General features: G+C 38.1%; 1 protein-coding gene across 1 annotated transcript; it reads left to right on the top strand.

Annotated features, from left to right (window-relative positions):
* The first annotated feature begins 332 nt into the window (after positions 1-332).
* strn4 (striatin, calmodulin binding protein 4) lies at positions 333-21002 on the top strand. Its single transcript, XM_056262472.1, has 18 exons — positions 333-821; positions 8610-8713; positions 9445-9521; positions 9689-9767; positions 9862-10047; positions 10846-11020; positions 11103-11259; positions 11601-11702; positions 13599-13717; positions 14039-14214; positions 14427-14474; positions 15524-15645; positions 15802-15969; positions 16045-16185; positions 17180-17278; positions 18270-18356; positions 18534-18714; positions 19751-21002. Exons 1-17 carry the CDS (start codon positions 339-341, stop codon positions 18701-18703), a joined length of 2493 nt encoding a protein of 830 aa, XP_056118447.1. The 5' UTR covers positions 333-338; the 3' UTR covers positions 18704-18714; positions 19751-21002.
* Positions 21003-22356: the final 1354 nt, after the last annotated feature.

Raw genomic sequence — 22356 nt, 5'->3', positions numbered from 1 at the left:
GGAGTGACGCGACATTACCACGTTATAGCTTTTACTTTTCTCACCGCTCGTCAGGATGGGCCAATCTTGGTGTCTTGGTGATGACTGGACTTTTGACTTTAAACAATTTTTATGGATTGTTGAGGTGATTTTTACTTGTTGGTCAGCTACAAATATTTCTACTCAATATATTTAATACGTTGTAGCGGCTCCTTTTCTCATCTCCTACAAATTCACAGACTGTGATGACGCGTTTTAACGGTCATCATCATTAGCATCGTAAATCCTGCAGTTTTGTATATTTTTATTTTCTTTTGGAGCCGCAAAACGCCCCCTTGCGGAAGCCTGTTTAATGACCTATGGGGAGGAGCGTTTGCAGCCATTCAGTGGTTGGAGTGGATCACTATTTGGCATTTTCCCGTGTGTATGAGTACTCGCTCGTCTATCTGTATCGGGCAGGAAAACGGGAGAGGGCTTCGGTGGAGACTTCAAACAACGGGGTGGCATATTCGTCTGTATTTCCACCTCCTGGCTCCGGCGACAGCTCGAACGCTCTGATGGAGGCGGAAAGATCCGGCGGGGTGGCTGGAGGAACGAACCAGAGCCCCGCAGGAAGCGGAGCGGGGCGCAATCCGAACGGGCCGAAGGCTGTGCTCGGTCCGGCTCCCACCGCAGCAGCCGCCGCCGTGTCCGGGCCGATGGCTGGATCGTCCCAGCCGCGAGATCCGCAGGACGGGGAAGCGGGCCTCTCGTTGCCCGGGATCTTACATTTCATCCAGTTCGAATGGGGCCGCTTTCAAGCCGAGAAATATCGCTGGGAGGCCGAACGAGACGAGCTGAGGGTAAAACAGCGTTTCTTTAATCGCTTGTTTTGGTCTCTTGCAGACGGATATTCCTAGAGGAAGAGCACATTTCACCTTACAGATAAGACGCAGGAGAAGTCACGATCGCCTGTTTATTGTTGATCAGGCGTAGTTTTGGGATTTAAGTATTCCTCTGATGTTATTCATTGAAACAGTAACGTTAGCAGATTTAACTGTGAAATGTTGTCCTTTTGTTGAATAGCCATACCCACCTAAGGAAAGGAGAGTCGATTCTGGTTCCGATTCATCTAAACGATTCTAGTTCCGTAGTGCTGTTGTAGTAAAGTTACTTTTTGAGAAATGAGGAAAGAAGTATTCTTAATGTATACAGCTGCCACAGTCTGTTGTCCAATAATGAGATTGGTCGTATTATTCAATATAAAACTATGCAATATAATACTGTGTAATGTAATATCATAAAAAAATAGCACAAAGAAATGAACGTTTGTGCATATCTAGTACACTTTGTCATATGACCAACCAATTAAGTTACTATGCTGATTTAAATCTTACGTTATGATATAACACAGTAACAGTTTTTGACCAAGTGAGTTAAAAGATTTCAAGAACTGAAACCAACTCGTTGGTATGTGTTTTGATTCTTTAAAAAGAACCGGCACAAAAGAGTCATCCGATACTCGAACGAATGCGGTATGCTTTGCTTGAATGTATGCTTTTGATTCAGTAAAAAAGGCTAAACTGAGTCATTCGTGCGGGAATTGGACTAGACTGGTCGTGCAATTAGTTGGATTTCCTAAAAAAAAGCAGTAACATAATTAGTTGGTTACTTGGTCCATTTCATAGTCGAACATGACTATGGAATACATTGCAGTTCAGTGAGTGACCCTTTCTCTCGTAATTGTGAGTTTATATCTCACAATTCTGACATTTTCTCACAATCCGAGTTTATAACTAACTACCAATGCAAGTGTATATCTCATTATTTAGACTTTTGGCCTCAGAATTCCGAGTTTATATCTCATAATTCTGACTTTCTCACAATCTTAAGTTTATAACTATTATTTATATTGCTATAGCAATTTAGATTTTTTTTCCTGCAACTGCGAATTTAGCCTATATCTCCTAATTCAGACTTTTTTTTTACTCAGAATTCCTAATTTAGCCTATATTTCACAATTCTGGCTTTATTTCACACAACAACTTGCAATTCTGACTTTTCCCCATATAACTTTCAAGGAATAAGTCAAGATTGTAAAATAAAAAAGTCCCAATTACCTTTTTTATTCCATGCTGGAAAAAGCTTTATAGAAATGGGAATATATACTGAGCGCGATATTAGTTCGATTCACTAAAAGAACTGGAGCCAGTTGCACCAGCTACAACTTTCCATAGTTTTGACTTAAAATGGTTCTAAGTTTCAACTTATGCACTGTACTAAATATTTTTGCATTGCAAAAACTTAGTTGAAGCGTAACTCTTCGTACTAACTAAATATTTATGGAAGCCTCCGAGCATAATTAACGGTTGGAATAAAATAGCAGACTGATGCACATGTTTTATTCTCGATAAAATAGGCTATATGCTGTACAATACAATACACTTAATATCCTGCACTATTAACATGATTTTTATTTTTATTGTCTTACATCTTTCTCATCCGTGGCATTAAGTGCAAGGTAATAGAATAAAGGCAGTTCTGGAGCTCCTGGCTGACATTTATTTGAAATTTAAATTCCAAATAAATGTTCTATTAATTGACATTGATGTCACATGACCTATTGACTGCTACCTCTTTTGTAAATTGTGTAGCTTCTGTCCAAGACATGACGTAATGCAGCCCGGCTGGAGAATTAAAGCAAGTGCTTTTTTCAGTCCCAAGAGAGCCGATCTGTGTGTCTAGCACAGAAGATGTCAAAGCAATTTTGTAATTTAATGCAATTTTGTAATTTAATGCTGTTACTTACATGTATTACATTACAATATGTGAAAGATGTATGGCTCTAGTTATTTTATATGGAACTGGAAACATAAAATCTATTAGAATAGCTTGTACTCACATCAAGACCATATTAGAGAGGAGGGGGGAAAAAAACGTAGGATTCAACCTAGGATTAGGGATTAGCTTCCAATAAAATTTGCTTAAACAGTCTTTTTTTTTTGAGTCGGACTCCCCTGGCCTAGTTTGCAGCAGATCTTGGCCTGAGAAAAAGCTTAGCGATTAAGTGACCCCATTCAAACAGTGCCTGTAGTAGATTACATAAGGAGTTGCCAGTGTGTGCTATAATAGGACAGGCCCTGTGGCTCTCATGGAAGACTTGTGTGTGTTCTTCTGCCAGGCCTCTTCTGGACATGCCCATGGAAATGTGCACAGGCTTCAGGGACCAACTGCTAGGTTTTCCATGTCCCACACACATTGTTTTTGACTTGGCCTATAAAAAGTGTAGTAAGGGACAGTTGTAGTGTGACAGTAGCTGGTTTGCCCTGCGGTGGGACATCATGTTCCCTGATGTTTTTATGTGGGACACCTGTTCTAATGTGTTTCCTTTGTGACAGGCAGGACATGATCGTTCAGGTATGGCGTCCTCTGTAGCAGCCAGGGTTATCATTGTTAACTAAAACTGCAAAATATAAATATTAGATAAAAAGTTTTAAACGAAATGAAAATTAGAAATGTTAGAAAAATTAGAAATCACTTACTGGAATTAAATAAAAACTAATACAAAATAAATTAATTAAACCTAAGTAATATTAAAGAGGACCTATTATGCTTTTTTACATTTCTTTTGTGTAATGTTGCTGTTTGGGCATGAAAAAGGTTTGCAGAGTTAGAAAGCACAAAGTCACTCAAAAAGGATGTAATCTCTTCTCTATATCAGTGCGTACTGTTTCTGAACTCCCTGAAACGCTTCCATTGTAGTCTTGAGTTTTCTTCCAGGAACGAACACGTCACACAATGTTCCTCATTTAAATAATTCCCGCCCAAGGCATATACACAAAATAAAGGGGATGAGGCCTAGTTGAGTTATTGTGTTTTGAAACTCATAGTTGTGGTAAGTGGTATGACATTTCTGAAACGTCTTCGAAGTAGTTGGCCAATCACAACACACTGGTCTAGTCAACCAATCAGAGCACATTGGAAGGAAGTAGGGGCTTCAGAGACCGGAAATAAACAGCATTACTGACAGACTGGGAAGAGGGGTGCTGCAACAATATCAAATGTATACAAAATAATGTGAACACCTGGGGAAAAAAGGCCATATTTCTTTATTAAAGGGATAGTTCACTTTGAAATTAATTTTTGATGTGTTTTAGCTTACCTCAAGGGCATCCAAGATGTAGGTGTCTTTGTTTCCGCAGTAGTTTCAATTTTGATATTTGTAGGTCAAACCGTTCTTGTCTGTCAGTCATATAATGCAGGTCTATGGTCACCACCTCAAAGAGCATGCACAGAGAAGTCCAAATTAAACATGATTTAATGACTCGTAAATGTAAGTACACATTGATGGCCTAAGACACGAAACGAGCGGTTTGTGTGAGAAAACGAACAGTATTTATATCGTTTTTACCTCTTTAACGCACAGACCGAAGCGCCCGCGCCGTCAGATCACTTGGACGTGGCTGTGCGTTACAAGAGGTAAAAACTATATAAATACCGTTCGTTTTCTCACACAACCCGCTCGTTTCGTGTCTTAGGCCATCAATGTGTACTAACATTTACGAGTCATTAAATCATGTTTAATTTGGACTTCTCTGTGCATGCTCTTTGAGGTGGTGACCATAGACCTGCATTATATGACTGACAGACAAGAACGGTTTGACCTAAAAATATCAAAATTGAAACTACTGCGGAAACAAAGACACCTACATCTTGGATGCCCTTGAGGTAAGCTAAAACATATCAAAAATTAATTTCAAAGTGAACTATCCCTTTAAGGTGTTTTGCCAAAAATTGCCTTTTAATACAGCTTCCAACCTTATTAAAATAGAACAGATTGATAGTACAACATTTGAATAGTCTCCATTTGAATGTCGTCGATTAGAACATCTAGTTGCTCCAGAGATGTTGAAGGAGGGAATCTGCTTCACACTCTTCTCTCCTAAAATGAATACACTACAGAAATTAAGCTGACCAGGGAAGATGATGAAGTTCATCTCGGTGCTCCAACTGTCCAGCTTTTATGATCATAACACCATCTTTCTCATTGCCTCACATTTTAGCAGTGGTGTCTGAAAGTGGGTCTCTTTCATTGGTGTGGAAATGTGGTCTTCAGGATGAATGCTGAGGTTTGCTGTCACTTTGCTGCAGTTGTTCGGTGTTGTTTGGACACAATCCTTCTTAGGGTTCGACAATCATCAATGTAAATGTTCTCAATACGATATTGTTTATTGTCCAACCCTAACAGTCTTACTTTTATGATTCACTTTTGGATTTTGTCCTCTATTCTTCTTTGTTTTTTTCACTGTAGCCAACACAAAATGATATTAACCCCTTTAATAATGGCAAATGGCAGCTCACATTTTATCCATGTAGCAGGAAAACAAACAAAACAAATGCAGTTTCAGTTATTTTTTTCTTCCATTGTCATGCAGCTCTATAGCATGGCTGCAGTGCTGTATTAACCAATCGGCATCCAGTACTAGAACTACCCATTTTATAATTAGCCTACCGGTAATACTTCGATAAATATTTGTCAAGCAATATGGTTGTCACAATCACATACAGTCAGCACAATGTTTGTGATGTGATTCTTTACAGCAGGTATATTCACCTCTGTCAACTCCCTTAATGTCAATATAATATTAACTGAAGGCCAAAGGTTCGCCCACAGAAGTGGTAAAAAAACACTTAATAAAAGAGTTCAAATGGGTTCATATACTCTTAAAAAGACTCGCCCCAGAAAAAGTCTGCTGCTCTATTTGTTGGAGTGTGTCTCAAAGGGATACTAATGTGGAGAGAGAGTGTGTATGTGCCCTTGACCTGTTCCCACCCACAGGAAGTCACAAGAGGGGTGGTCCGCCACATAAATGTGTCTGTGTGGTAGTACCGGCCCCTTCCTAAATCTTCAGTGACCAAAAACATTGTGGGTTTTTTTTTTTTGCAGCACAACACCACAGAACTGTGCTTGGTAGCTGGAAGTGTCTCTGACTTTTCCAAGCGATCACATGTATGATATTTCCTTTTCTGCTAGTGATGAGACTAATTATGTTTTGATTGGTAGATTGCGATGTGTAATTCCCAAAGCAGTCTATTTCCTTGATTGACAATTATGTCAGATGCACAGCCATTGTGTGACAAGTATCCCAGTTTCAAAGGCCGAAAACATGGGCAATTACTTGCCTTTGTGAAAATGTCAAAGTGCTCCAAAGACCTGCCATAACAGGTTTCCTCACGCTCACCCACACCATGGCAACTGCAGCGAGTCGGTCTCCATGAAGACCTGTGCCAACTTGTCATGCTTCACTTTTCCTGCAAGTCAGCCTTGGAGACAGAGTGATTTTGAACAAATGTTATATATGGCTTGACACGGCCTACATAAAGATATTAAAAAAAGCTCTTAATAGAGATCAGGCTGGAATTGTCCCTGTTTTGGGCAAAAATTCACGATTTTAGGAGTAAAGCATTTTGTAGTTTCTCATATTGAGCTTAAACACAAGTCAAGATACGCTTGCTTGCTAAACAGATTTCTCGCAATGTGAAAAGATACTTTTATAAATTAAATGTTGTTATAAATAAATAAGAATTATAAATATAATGGTGGTATTCATTATATAATAAAATAAATATTTTTATTTAAATCAACATTCAGATTTATTTATAATTCTTTACTATAAAAATATAATTAAAACAACAATAATAATTGCTATTTATATTGGTTTTATTAATGTATTAATGTTGTAGTAGTTTAATATGTTGTTGTTTTATTATGGGTAATGGGTATTATGATTCATTAAATGGTTATTAATAATATTTTTGTTTAAATCAACAGATTTTTTATTTATTTTTTTACATTAGAAACAACAATAGTAATAGCTGTGTATGTATATATATATATATATATATATATATATATATATATATATATATATATATAGTTAAATAATATAAAGTATTTTTTATTATTTTAATAATTTTAGTAGTGGTATTTATAATATAATAAATAGTTACTCCGACTTCCAACCAGATGGAACTGGATAAATCTTCTGTATGTTCTGATCCAATCTCACTTCTGACCTGTAATCCGTCCTGAATCATAATCATACACTGTTCGCTCGTTGGCCAGAGGAGAACTGGCCCCCGACTCAGCCTGGGTTCTCCCAAGGTTTTTTTTTCTCCATTCTGTCTCCTGATGGAGTTTTGGTTCCTTGCCACTGTCGCCTTGGCTTTTGGGGACATTTAATATTCAACAATATTATTGATCTGCCTTGATCTGTGAAAGATGATGCAATTTTCTTCTAGAAGCAAACTTAGTTGTATTATTTTCCTGTTATCTCTGTAAAGCTGCTTTGAAACAATATGTATTGTAAAAAGCGCTATATAAATAAAGGTGACTTGACTTATAATATATAATATACTGTATATAATGTGTAATATTTTTAATCATCAGATACTCAAATGTATAATATGTTGTACATTATCAGTATGATTTTAACAATGATATAGTTATTTATATTTTATTTATAATTATTAAGTCATAAATAAACATGAAAATTGTGTCATTAATTACTCAGCCTCATGTTGTTCCAAACACATAAGACTTCAGTTCATTCAGAACACAAATGAAGATCTTATTAATTAAATCTAAGAGCTTTCTCTCCCTCCATATTTACAGCTGAGAAACAACCACTTCAAGCCCCAGAAAGGTAATAAAGACAATGCTCATTGGAGATTAAAATTTTGTAAAAGTTTTTATTTTAATTTTTTTAAACAAAGCACTCGCTTCATAAAATTGAGGTTAAACCACTGGAGTCACATGGATTAGTTTAATGATACTATCTTTCTGGGGCTTGAAAGTGGTAGTTGCGTAGCTGTCAATGAAGTTTGGAAGAACTTAAGAGTGAGTAATTAATGACAGATTTTTCATTTTTGGGCGAACTAACCCTTTAAAGGTATTATTATTAATTAATTTAGTATGTGGTAGAGTCCAACGCCTAAACAGTTCTGTTGTTTGAGGTGCACTGATGGTGTGGGTGTGTGTGACTGATTTCTGTGAACACAAGAATATGACTGTGCAAACCTGTGCGCTGCTGACCAACACAAATCACTATTAGACATGTATTTATTTACCTGAAAGCATAGATTCACTGAGCTGTAACTAGCACGTTTTGTCATTTGTAATAGAGACGCATGCAAAACTGGTTAAAGGATGCTCCGTTTAAAAAAGCCTAAATTCTCTGGCCTGAACACAGCTGACTTTGTTGGTAACTTGGCATCTCTAATTGATGTGGGTTTTACGGTGGACTCTAGGGGGCGATTGAGGCCTCGTTCTCTCTCTTCTAAACCACAGCTGACTGGGAAATGAATGGTTTTTGGGTTCTCCCCCTTTATAGTCTCTTTTCCGTCAACATATTTGTCTTTCATGACTCTGGTCGGTGTTCGGTCAGCAGCCATCTAAAATAAAGCTTGTGGAATTGCAGGCCTTTAGTTAACCGTTGCCCTCAGAATGTCATACAAACACACGGTGCTTCAGCATATAACCTTTCATTTTCTCTCTGATGTATCTGGTTTGAATCTGCACCACCATATTTATATCTTTGTCTTTCTCTTTCTCTGTCTGTCTGTCTGTCTGTCTTCCTATGCTGTCTCAGGCTCAGGTGGCTTTTCTGCAGGGTGAGAGGAAAGGTCAGGAGAACATGAAGCAGGATCTGGTGAGGCGAATCAAGATGCTGGAATACGCTCTGAAACAGGAGAGGTGAGCCCACACACACACACACACACACACACACACACACACACACACACAGACGAGCTTCTTCAGTGCCCGGTATAATGTGAAACCACTCTTCCTTTGTGTTATGTTCTATTGTGGTTTTTTTTGTTGTGTTTTTTGGCTCATGTTTTTTTGTTTTGTTTGTTTTTTAATGCTGTTGTGTTTTGTTCAGTTTTTTTGTTTTCATGTTTTTTGTTCTTATGTTTTTTTGTTTTGTGATGTTTTTTGTTTATGTATTCTTTTTTTGTTCTGTTCAGTTTGTTATTTTTTTGTCTTTTTGTTATGTTTTTATTGTTTTGTTCTGTTTTTGTTTTGTATTTTTTTTCATTCTGTTTTTGTTTAGTTCAGTTTTTGTTTTGTTTTATTGTGTTTTTGTTTAGTTGTTATGTTTTTGGTTCTGTTTTGTTCCAATTTTTGTTTTGTTTTATTGTTTTTTGTTCTCTTTGTTTTATGTTCTATTGTTTTTGTTTTGTATTTTCAATCTGTTTTTGTTTTGTTCCGTTTTTTTTCCCGTTTTTTTTGTTTAATTATTTTTATGTTTTGTTTTCTGTTTTTTTTTTAACATTCTATTGTGTTTGTTTTTTTGTTGTTGTTTTTTGTTATGTTTAATTGTTTGAGAGAAGACGCTACACCAATCTTATTGCGAGATCTGAAGATGTTTCCATGAGTTTGTATGATGTTGATCATTTATATTCTCATTATTTTGATCCCAGGTCCAAACATCAGAAGCTGAAAAGTGGCACTGATCAGAGCCCTGGAGAGAAGAAGCCAGAGACCGAAGCTGAACCAAGTAACAACCTAGAAACAAACCTATCAAACACACACACATGCTATGAAACATGGTCTAATTCATATTTTCCAAAACACATTATTCATACCCAGAATCATTAGAATAAATACTGTACGCTGTTGGTTATGTTTTCTTTGTGTTTAGTGACATCATTCTGTTTCTCACAGTACCCAATGGGCCTGCAGATTCCGACTCTGAGCCAACCAATCAGATGCCTTGGAAGGAGGGCCGGCAGTTATTGCGCAAGTCAGTTTGTTTTGTTTGCATTAATTCTCAAATGTATTTGTCAAAATGTTGTGCTGACGCTGTGCTTGTGGTGTTTTTGTGTGTTAATGAGCAGGTACCTGGAGGAGGTGGGATATTCCGACACCATCTTGGACATGCGCTCCAAACGGGTTCGTTCTCTGTTGGGTCGCAATAGTCCAGAGGCGAACGGGCCTCCTCCCAATGAACCGCCTGCAGAACCAGAACCTCACGGAGGAGGAGAATCACTACTAGTGCGCCAGATAGAAGAGCAGATCAAACGGTTAGAACGGCATGCATTTTCACATCTCATTTTTAAGTCAGTGTAAAAATAAGGTCCAGTAAGTGTTTGTGTACAGGTGAAGTAGTCCTTAAGAATTGAGGAATCTCTTGGAAAACTTTTAGGAGACTCTTAGGATAATTTTTTCTGATGTTAAAATACTTTGTCTTGTTACATGGTGCTCTCTGAAATCACACATTCTGCGATCTAACGTCATTGCATAGGAAACCGTATTAACGCCCACTAGCTATTACAAGTGTTTTGAAAACATCATCCATTTACAAAGCATTATGAAATCATTTACTTACAGTTTGTGATGCAGCTGCTGTAAGATCAGTTGGCTGCTTCATCTTTAAACAAAAGTTTCTTTGCTTCTGTCCATTACACTGTTCCTCGTTTTCAAAACCAAATGCTCCGGACAAACTTTTAATCCTTCAACGCGACCCGGGATGCCATTAAAATAAACCATTCACTAGTTTCCAACGCTAGTATCCTTCTGAAGGTGAACAGAGACATAAACGAGCTGTTTAAACTCTTTCACTCTTCCATTTGTCCTGTTGTCGACAGGATTTTGCAAATTTCATGTCTTATGTCATGACCCCTTTAAACTCAAATACATTTGATAGGTAGAAGAAAATCTATTTATTTATGCAAAAAGTGTTAGTAAGTGTTTTTTTAATAAGCCACAAGACACTTGAGAGGGGTGTTCTAATATGGTATGGTGTTTGGGAAGCCAGTTTTGAAACTAGTTTCTGCAATCGTGTTTGTTGTGGTAATAGTGCAGAAATCTCTCTCTTACAGGCGTGCTGGGAAAGAGAGTTCGAAAGAACGGATGGACAGCTCTGTCCTGGATAAAATTCCTTTCCTTCGTGGCTGTGAGGACGACGATGAGGATGACAGTGATGAAGAAGAAGACTTCCAGGGCATGACTACAGACTGCATTGATGGACGCAAAAACAAGAAGTCCAGGAGCAAGGTCAGAGTGTTTACATGAAGATAAGGCTCACACGCACATATCCTGTTTTGTTGCTAATAGCTTTTGGTCTGTACGCCTGTAGATGGGCGGAGAACCCATGACCACAGATCTTGACCCTGAGGACGAGGATGATGAAGATGATTCTGAGGACGCCCTGGGCGAGTTTGATTTCTTGGCCTCAGGAGAGGAAGGGGAAGGTGCGGGAGAAGCTCGCATATCTGGAGACGGTCGTGAATTAGGTATAGAGTTCTCATATGTTCATTTTTGGGGAAATTGGGACATGTACTTCTAGACAACTCCTCATTCCTGCATTGTATTTTTGATAGTGGATGTTCGGGTTACCCTTTATCGTCATGCTGTGACCGCTCATTGTTTTCTTTTAATTTGCTTTTGTTTGTAACTTCCTGTTGATAAAATCTGTTGACGGGGCCACCATTTTGTCTTCACGTTTCACTTCACTGCACGTTTCTTTGTTTCCCTTCACTTCTTCCAAACATGTCATCATACCACAGGATGAATGGTTGATTTTGTTTTTCTGCTGTCGTCTGGTTTGTTTACTTCTCTTACTTCCTCTGCCCAGGTTCAGAGAACCGCCGGAACAAATTGCAAGGCATTATGTCAGATTTTCCTCCCAAACCCACTCCACCTCCTTCTATCCCGGGCCAGGCACGCTCCAGTGAGGGTAAGAACAGCCAGCCGGCTCTCTGAATCACAAACCGATCACCTTTGGAAATACAAAAAAGCTGAATTTTTTCATCTATTTGCTCTGATTAAAAGAGTAATTAAAGGGATACTTCAGGATTTAGCATTAAGCTTTGTATTAGTAGAAAACCTGTAGTATTTTCAAATTACCGTGCTTTCCGCCCTCATATCCCCCTGAGACGAGAGATTTATGTATTTTTTGTCTGGAAAAAATCCTCCGATGACGCAAAAATTGTCGGAGGATTTTTTGGTCAGAGGCTAAAGACTACAGCCAGTAGAAGGAGCTGTTCCGCATGTTCTCAATCCGCCCATAGAGGGTGGGATCTCACTCACACAATGTACACATAGTGTCAGCCATCTTTTTTTGGAAGCTAAGCTAGCAGGCTCTTGTTCTGTGGAGAAAGCTGAGTAGTAGGGGTTACCATTCATCTTCTTTTTCACGGACATGTCCGGCCGTCGAGATCGTACAAAATGTCCGGGATTCAGCTTTTGCTTTCTGCAGTCGCCATTCATTGTTTACATGCACACCTTTTGTTTCAGTCTAACTGAATTCATTCCGATTGGTGAATCTGAATGTAGTGTTTAGATGAACGCTAAACAAGTGATCGGTTGATGTGCGTTTTAACATTGCTAAGAAAATTTCCACTCCTCCGTGAGAGATACGAGACTGGTGCGTCTCACAGGTGTCGCTCATTCATCAGTAATCACGCCACCGGCCTCGCGCCGGTCTCCCTCAGTCTCGTCCTGCTCGCCACAGTAAACATGAATGGCGACTGTAGAACGCAAAAGCCGAATCCCGGACATTTTGGGCGATCTCGAAATCCCAGGCAGACTCATCACGGAGACTCACTAGTAGCCTAGACTTGTTGTTTAACTACTGCGCTCCGTTACCGGTAGGCGTGGCCTTTTAGGGCAGCGAAGCAAGTGCATTCTGGGAGTTGTTGTCTTTCATCCACATAAGCCAAAAATACATTTTCTGGCTTTTCTCAGTCTAAAAAGCTCCAAATTCAAAAATAATTTCACATTTCTTCTACATAAATGACTCATTTTAAATACACATTCATCTTTCCAGAGGTGAAGTATCCCTTTAATGAAAATTAAAATGAATGAATAAATAAATTGATGGATTGAGTAATTCATTACTCAACCAAACATTCATTGTTTCCAATATTAAAAATATTTAATTAATTTAAATAAATTTATTATATTATATTATATCTCAGTGACATTATTGAATCATTTTTACTTAATCAGTAAATATCTTATAAGTAAATAGTCTTTCTTTAAAATGTCAAATGCATAGTGGAATGCATATCGCTCTATTGATTTTTGAATTCTTTTATTTAAATATTTATTATCATTAAGTATTATTTATTTTTGTATTTATTTAATCTGCATAATCATTCTTCAAACAGACAATCAGTGTTGCCAAAAAAAGAAAAATATTAAATGCATGAAGGAAAAAAAAGGTTAAAAATTGAGGCATTTTTCCACATTATATTATATTATTTGATTTACTCATTTTAATTGAATAACAGTAATTATTAATATTTATTTACTAGTGAGACCTTAGTTATGCATATCGCACAAACGTTTTTCAATCTAGTCATTGAAATGGACAGTTCAAAAGAATTAAAACAGAAATGCTTGTGTTAATGATTTGGACTTTCTGTCACCATTTTTTCAAATAAAAATATGTTTTAGTGTCTAGAGACAACATTATAATACTGGCATAGTTCTAATTGGCAAATTAAAAATGCATTTTCATCACAGCCATATTCAGTGTTGCTTAAATTTCAACTGCTGCTATAAACAACTATATTTTTTATATTCCAATGTCAGCATGTTAATTGTTGTGTGTGTGCCTGTGCTCAAGGGGGCGCTCTTGGCTTCTCATCTGATGTCTTCATTCTGGATGCGGTTGGAGGAGGAGATATGAACCTCGGAGAGCTGGCGGACCTTACTGTTGCCAACGACAATGACCTCACCATTGATGTTAGTGTTATAAGTAATGTCTCCTCCCCACACAAGTGTGTTTTTAAGCATTAAAGTGTGTGCTGCATGTTAAAGATGTACTTAAGTGGGTCAAAAAAGCACTCTAATTGCATGTTTTCTTTTGATTACAATTAAGTGTCAGAAAACCTCAGATTCATTTCTCACTTAAGTATATTATTTTAAAGTATTATTTCCGTAAGTACTAGTGCCCTTTGAAATGATTAGTGTTGTCTTTTTTAAATACGGTATTTACTGTAAAATTGGCAGTATGTTAGTTTTCTGTTGTGTGTATGAATTACTCTTCATTTAGTCTCATTTTAGTTGCAGGAAAGTCGAGAAGAGTTCAAAAAAACATGGAACCCTCGCTTCACACTACGAAGCCACTTCGACGCCATCCGAGCGTTGACCTTTCACCCCAGCCAGGCCGTGCTGCTGTCCGCCTCTGAGGATGGGACACTCAAGCTGTGGAACCTCAACAAGGCAATGCACTCCAAAAAGTAAGAGCCACATCCTAACCCTGCATCAAAACAAGACACACCACACAAAAGATCCTTATTTCACTGCCCTCTTATGTTAAGTTATGTCACTATAATTGTGTTAGTGAAGGTGTCTCTAGAAGTATATTTAGAAATGTTGATCCATAAATGCTGCTTTTAGCGCTGTCGCTGTGTGCTAATATGGAAGCCTTTCATTCTTTTTGCTTTCACAGAAATGCAGCGCTGGACGTTGAGCCCATTTATACATTCAGAGCACACAGGTGAGTGAGACAGGTTTATAATTAGACTAATCTGGAGAAAGTCCACCTAAAAATGAAATAGCTTGACCTGTGACTAACATACTCTGTCTGCCAAGTGCTTAAAAGGTTAGGTTACCCAAAAATGACAATTCTGTCATTAATTACTCGCCCTTACGTCTTTCCAAACCCGTAAGACTTTCATTCATCTTCAGAACACAAATGAAGATCTTTTAAATGAAATCTGAGAGATTTCTGTCCCTCCATTGACAGTTACCCAACTACCACTTAGATGCTTCAAAAAAGTATAAAGAGAGATTGTAAAAATAATCCATATGTACGTAAAACTAATCATTTTCTGAAGAGTCTCAATCGCTTTATATGGTAAACAGATTGAATTTGGGCTTTTGTTCACATTTAAACATTGATCAGCGGACATAAACAAGCTCAACCGTACTTGCTTAATGCGCAAGATCAAATCTCATTGGTTCTTGCTGAAGCTCAAACGTGCTGCGTAACACGAGAATGAACCTCATTGGTTCTCGCACGTCAAGCGAACATGCTTGAGCTTCCGTTTACCACAACTGATGTGTGCATTGATGAATGTTTATGTGAATAAAAGCCTACATTCAATCTTTTCATCATATAAAGTGATTGTGTCTATTCAGAATATTTAGACTAAACTAGGGATTAGTTTTACAATCTCTTTATGAACTTTTTGAAGCGTCAAAGTGGTAGTTGCGTAGCTGTCAATGGAGGGAGAGAAAGCTCTCAGATTTCATTAAAATACCTTAATTTGTGTTTCGAAGATTAACGAAAGTCTTACTTTGGAACAACATAAGTGTGAGTAAATGATGACAGAATTTTCATTTCTGGGTGAACTAACCTTTGAAGGCTAAACTATGAGTATAAAGATCTGTTATAAAACCTAGTGGTCTTTGAAGTACGTTAGATAACAATGTAAATCAATCAGCACCACTCTATATATCAGAGTACCATGGTTTAACAATCTGATCACGTTATTGTGGTACAGCCACAGAACTTTTTAATATGTTTCGTGTGTGTGATTTTAGTGGTGCTGTTCTTTCTCTGGCTATGGGTGAGGAGGGAGAATCATGCTACAGCGCCGGTCTGGACGGCACCGTGCGAGGCTGGAAGATTCCAGACCTTAATGTGGATCCTTACGACAACTATGGCAAGTCTAATACTAATACTGCACTTGCGAGTTCCACAGTGTCACTCAAAAACTGTTGCGTTTTTATAAGAGTCCACTAGAGGGCACTGACTACATATTCATTTGCCGACACATTGGACGGAGCTAGACTGAATTGTGGTGTGTAAATGGGTTCAGATCCAGGCGTGGAGAGCAGTGTGTTGTCGGGGCATGAGGACGCAGTGTGGGGTTTGGCTTACTCCTCCAGCCTGAAGCGTTTGGCCTCCTGCTCAGCAGATGGGACTGTGCGGATTTGGGACCCCCATAATTCCTCACCGTGTGTGTCTGTTTTCAACAAGGAGAAAGGTGAGGAGGAGACCTTGGGTGTTTGGATTTTCTTTTCTGTATTTCCCTCTCACTCATTCCCTCTCTGTCTTTCAGAACACGGCACTCCCACCTCGGTTGCCTTTGTAAACACCGACCCGTCCCAGGTTGTTGTGTCTTTCGATGGGGGCGAGACTCTGCTTTATGACCTCAACACAGAGCAAAGCATCATGGTCCTGGAGACCCAGACTAAGGATGGTAAGCTCCGCGTCATACAGGAATTGACATCTAGCAAAATGTCACTACTTTTACAATCTGTGCTTACCAGCAAGGTTTTAAAAAAAATATATAAAATGAAATGGTTACTGAAATACTTTACTAGACTGCCATTTTGGACAGGTTTTGGAAAAGGTCATGCAAATGAATAGAATTCCCTAATGTTTGTAATATTCTTATTTATTTAATAGCAATTTTTACAACCTTTTACAATTTTATTAATTATACATAGAATAATTATCGTAAATGATTATTAAATATTATAAATTATAATGCATTTATTATGTATCGGGTAACACTGTATGAAAAGGTCTCATTATTTCACAGTGAACAATACACTTGTTTTTTTTTAAATGTTTCTTCTTTTTTGTCATCAATTTCAGTTAATAAATATTCAGTTTAAAATATTCATTGTTAGTTAATGTAAGCTCAAGTTTATTAAATAATATGAACAGATTTTGATTTTAAAAATATATTTGTAAATCTTGAAATTAATATTAACTAAGGTTAATAAATTCTTTAGAAGCTGTGTTAGTTAATATAAATATGTCAGTGTTACCGTATATTGTTATATTAATATTATTATATGACATTTTAATTTATAATATTATAATTTACTAGACTGCCATTTTGGAAAAGGTCATGTAAATGAATACATTCCTTGTATAATTATTATTGTAAGTAATTCTTACTAAACTGTTTGCAATTTATTAATTATTATTTATTTTTCATTAAAATAGATTGTGTGCGTATGTGTGTATATATATATATATATATATATATATATATATGTATGAATGAACAGGCACTAGTTCTAAGTAATTGATGATGAAATTCTTGAACTACATCATAGTTGAAAATCATAGTTGCACGCATCACGTTACAGAAGTAAAATGGGTGATGAATGCAATTTCATGTTGACTCAAAGCCTGTTGTACAATAATAAAATATTGTGTTTCTTTACCGCCCCCTGCAGGCAGCGAGCTGATTAACCGCGTGGTCAGCCATCCGTCCCAACCAGTTTCCATTACAGCCCACGAGAATCGTACCATCCGCTACCTGGACAACAAGACAGGTGTGTGTGTGTCGTGAGCTTGTGGCAATGTAGAGGCCCATAATATTTTCCAGCTGTGCACTGTGGGAACTGTAAATACATCAGCAAAGCCATTGACTCTCCTACGGTGTAGTCAAAATAGACCTCTCAAAGCAGTTAAAAAATAACCTCCGGTATAAAAATACCTCAATCGAATTGAAGCCAGACACCAACCTTTAATCACCAGTTTATATAGCAAGAGCAGTTGAAGAAAAGCGAATAACATTCTTGGTGTGAAAGATTAGCCCGTGAAGAAACGACAGCTGGAACGTGAACCCAGCGGTGTGACTACCTGTGGCTTTATTTTCCGCCACATTAGGACATTTTTATTGATTTTTGTGGATACGTGTCAGCAAAGGAAATGGTCTTAAAGTAAAATGTGAAATTTGTGGATGAGTCAGGATGGTTAATCAAGTCATCAAGTAAGGTTTATATAAATGTCTGTTTTTTTTTGCAGGAATACTTTAAAGAAGGGATTCCCAAACTTTTTTTTATTTTTTTGCTAGCCAACCCCTTTTAAAATATTATTAAACAAGTTAAGATTTTAATCATTTAACAAGACATTTCCATGTTCACGGTCCTCTGATGTTGTTTAATGCAAGTGTGTGTTAAAATGACTTGATTTTATATTTGAATAATTTAATTAATTATTAGCTTTTCATCAACCCCTTGCAGTTCCCTCATGAATCCCATTTTGGGAAACCTTGCTTTAAGGGATAGTGAAAATTCTGTCATCATTTACTCACCCTCGAGTTGTACCGAACCTGTATGAATTTTCTTTCTTCTGCTGAACACAAAAGAAGATATTTTGAAGGATATGGGTAACCAAACAGTTGGACCCCATTGACTTCCATAGTAATTTTAGTTTTTATTAGAAACATAATCTTATCCCATTGGTTGAGCCAGAACTTGGAATATCAGAGTATCAAGCATGACCTAATCTTTTTCCTCCTTCCTCTCGTTGTGGCTTCAGGGAAAGTGATTCATTCCATGGTGGCTCACCTGGATGCTGTAACCTGTCTTACCACAGACCCTAAAGGCACTTACCTCATCTCCGGCAGTAAGTAAAAGTACACGGGCATGCAGTGTGTGACGTCAGAGAACAAAACAACAAGCCAATTGAAGCCCTCCAAACACATTCACGTCAACAGACCATTCTCACGGAAAAATGTGAAACAATTGTGCCAACAAAGTGTCATCTCTGCAATCTTTATCTTGTGTTTTTTGTTTCCCTCAGGTCATGACTGCTCGGTGCGCTTGTGGATGCTGGACAATCGCACGTGTGTGCAGGAGATCACAGCACACAGGAAAAAACACGATGAGGCCATTCATGACGTGGCCTTCCACCCGTCGCAGCCCTTCATCGCCAGCGCTGGGGCCGACGCGCTCGCCAAGATCTTCGTTTGATTTTCTCACTGGTAAATGCACATTTTAAGCATTATGAGTTACAAGTTCTGTATGCAATTTGGCCAGTATACGCAAAAATCTATATCATGATATATTTTCAAACATTTTATTTGATTAACTTTTTTTCTCACCAGCCACTGTGGCTTGTGGTTTTCCAAAGTTACTAGCCACTCAGCATTTTCACTGGCTACAATTTTGACATCAATACCATGGGGAAAAACTGCCATATAGATATTTTTTATGTTATCTCATAATTTGGCAGCAGGTTTGTTAGACTGCTGTCACTTTAAGACCTGACGCATGGATCCGTTATACCGTTAAACATATGCGTTTCTTTTTCTCAACTGTTTACATTTACCTAAAACATAACTGATTGTGTTTACGTGGATTACGGGTATGGTTTACGGTCACCAAGACTGGCATTTTGTCATTATTTTGTGACTGTTTAAGTGCAATAAGCAGTGAAAAAGAACTCAATTTAGTACTGAGAGGCGGCTTTGTGTGCGCGCACTTTTCGGCACGCACTGATGCGTAATACACGCAATCCCACGCCGAAATTCAAGCCCTTTAACATTAACAATATTCATCCGGAGCAAATGAAACGAGTGAGTGAGCCGGGTTTGTGTGTCGGAGAGATGAGAGAGCGAGAAAGCGCAGCTGGTATCGTGTGTCTATTCTGCGGGAAATGAGTATTGGTAGCGTTTCAGATATTTCAGTATGTATTGAAAAATCTATATTTGACTAACACTCATTTATTAGTTCAGATGCCTTATTAAAAGACTACAATTGAAAAATGTATATATTATATATTCCCCATGGTATCAATGTTAAAATTGTGGCCAGTGAAAATGCTGAGTGGCTAGTAACTTTGGAAAACCATTAGCCACAGTGTCTGATGAGAAAAAAAAAAGTACATTTCCTAATTTTTATGGTTTTTACGTTTGTCGCAAGTTATCAAAATGGCTAAAATCATTTGCAGCACCTTGTTACTTGTCATGTGTGCATGGGAACGTGTTCATGTGACATTTTTGCTTTATCTCTTTACAGGGGAGCCACCCTCACTACTGGGCCAAAAGAGTGAAACGCCGAATATCCGCACACACACGCTCACACACTCACTCAAACGAGGGGGAACAATGTTCTACACATGACTGCCTGTGTAAAAGGCAAACGACCCATCATTCTTTTATGCCTCACATGTTGTGATACAAACTCTACCGCTTTCAATACTAATGAGTTTGCTGCTCTGGTCCTGATTTTAGTTTGAGATGACACTACTAACAATCTGCACAGTGTGTTGCGAAGAATGTCCAATCTGTTGACGGATGGACCACGCAAGCACACACCTTAACACAACACACACCCTGGATTTTAATATCATGCTCGGTTTAGGTTGAGGATTTGAAGGCTCTCGGTAAACAAGACATTACTCAAGCCTGCGCATTTTCTCAATGTAAATTGCATTAGTGCTAATCTGTGAATTAATGTCCTCGCGTAACTGTCGCCTAGTAACGTGAGGTGATCGATGCATTTCATTCCAAAGACTGCTTTTTTTTTTGGTTTCGGTTCAGCTGCGAAGTACAACACAGCTTTACCTTTAGCCTCACAGCTAAGAGCCTTAGTATTTCAGCCTTTCATAATCACTTCCTCCACACATTTCATTCGTATGACGAGTAGACCTTGAAGTAAAACCAAACACGTGTGTATCTGCGTGTGTGACGGTGTCAGCACAAGCCTTTCGCAATCACCGTCTCCATTCATATCCAATCAGGTGGCATTATCTGTAATAGTCAGGTGACTGTTGAGTAGTGTATTTATTGTAGTGTTCGATATCGGTCAGAAGACTTTTTTTTAGGAAGATCTGCAGTTGGATGAGTAACTCATTTCTGTACATAAGCAGGATGTGCTGTACATAGCACTCTTGTTTCACAACCTTGGTGCTAAGATCTCTGAATCAGGGACCTGTTCACGACGAGGGTCGTAAAGTATCAAATCTCGGTTGACCCCTGCCATTCCTCTGAGTCATCATGTACAGTTCTTTGGCATTTCAGAAATGCAGCCAGTGTGTCTGGAATTTCCGAATACATCCGGTTTGCCGAAGTGGCTTTTAAGGTTTTGTCAGGGTATTTTTAAGACGATAAACTCTATATCCAATCTTGAGGATCTTCGGTTGATGATCGTCTCCAAAAAAAAAAAAAAAAATTTGTAACAAACTACAAGTTCCCCTGTTTAAGTGCAGCTGTATTGTCGATTCTTGAGTTTCTCGACATCTGTGATCTCAACCCAAGTTCTTTTTTTTTTCCTGAAAAGTGGAGAACAAAGTGAAGTTCGAACGGGCGTTTTAAGTGACGACGTGAAAACGAGTGCCCCCAGTATACGCTTGATTTACCAAGATGTTGAAGTCCAGTGGTGAAGCTTAAAGGTAGACGCATTAAAAAAGTCGACTTGACGGGTCTTGTACCCTTAGTCAAGGTAAGAAAAGGAGGTGTTTCAGGGTAAAATAGCTCTTTTAATGGAAATAAAAGTGGGGCTGCTTGCTTTTTGTTGGCTAAGCAAGGAATCAAAATGCAAGGTGAGATGAAGAAAGGTTCCTTAGTTGGAGGGAGCCTGGTCTTGAGCTCTGGAGATCAAAGGTCACATCATGTTTTAGCCAGTTTCCGTTTTGCAGGGTTTATTTTTATCCTTTACTGGTTTTCCGTGGTCGTAGATGTGTGGCCAGAAGGCAAGTCAGAAGCGACAGAAAGACTGATGGGCCATAAAGAGCGCTTTAGCATAATGGAGCCATGTCAGTCCTTAACCAGACCGCGTCCATCTAAAATCGTGGGGTGGGGAGTCTTTGGCAAGGAAAGCGGTCTGGATTTGCGAGTTAGCAAGTGTATAGAGACCTCTTGGAGTGATTTTATTAATGGACAACAAGGTTATGTCCTTTGTATAATGACGAGACCACCGTTTCATTTTGGGATGTTCGCCCAGTCAATGAATGTCACATGACCACAGACTTTCGTTCAGTGGAATCTCATAATCCTTTGCTGCTTACCTCTTCTCCTAAAAACTTCGCACCGCACACTAACGGTTAGCTTTATGCTACACTACACGTGTAGAATAACACAAACAGTTTGGTTCATCTACGTATTGCTGCATCGTTAAGTCCTCTTCCAAAGACTGCCGGTTGCATGGGTGTTTAGACGAGTCCTGCTGTCTCTTTTGTACACCTTTTTCCGCACCCTTCGTTGCAATACGAGTCTTGAAATTATGATGACAAAACACATTCCTTACCGAGAGAGAACGAATCTGTGTAAAAAAAAAAAGAAACAAGTATGTTTGACAAGCTGCCGATGCATAATGTAAGTTTCCCATTTTCTCACATATATGCTTTTCTTTACTAGACATATTATCACTATGATTACTAGTAATAAGGTGTAAGACGACAGTAGTACCTTTTTTGCTAGGCTTAAGAATTGCTTGTGATTGTGTAAAAGCCTAAAAACTAAAAATTGTATGAAAATTTAAGAGAAAAAAAAAGAAAAAAAGTTTCAGTCCACAGCCAAGGTAAAACGGACTTTTTGTTATGCGTTTTTATTTTTTAATAGCAATTTATCACTGTGTGATATTTTGTACATCATATTAAGCTGTATTCAAACTATATCCTATAA

Source organism: Rhinichthys klamathensis, unplaced genomic scaffold (genome assembly GCF_029890125.1).
Source record: "Rhinichthys klamathensis goyatoka isolate OS25496 unplaced genomic scaffold, OSU_Roscu_1.1 h1tg000192l_1, whole genome shotgun sequence".
Taxonomy (NCBI): Eukaryota; Metazoa; Chordata; class Actinopteri; order Cypriniformes; family Leuciscidae; genus Rhinichthys; species Rhinichthys klamathensis.
This window is presented reverse-complemented; position numbering and strand designations above follow the sequence as displayed.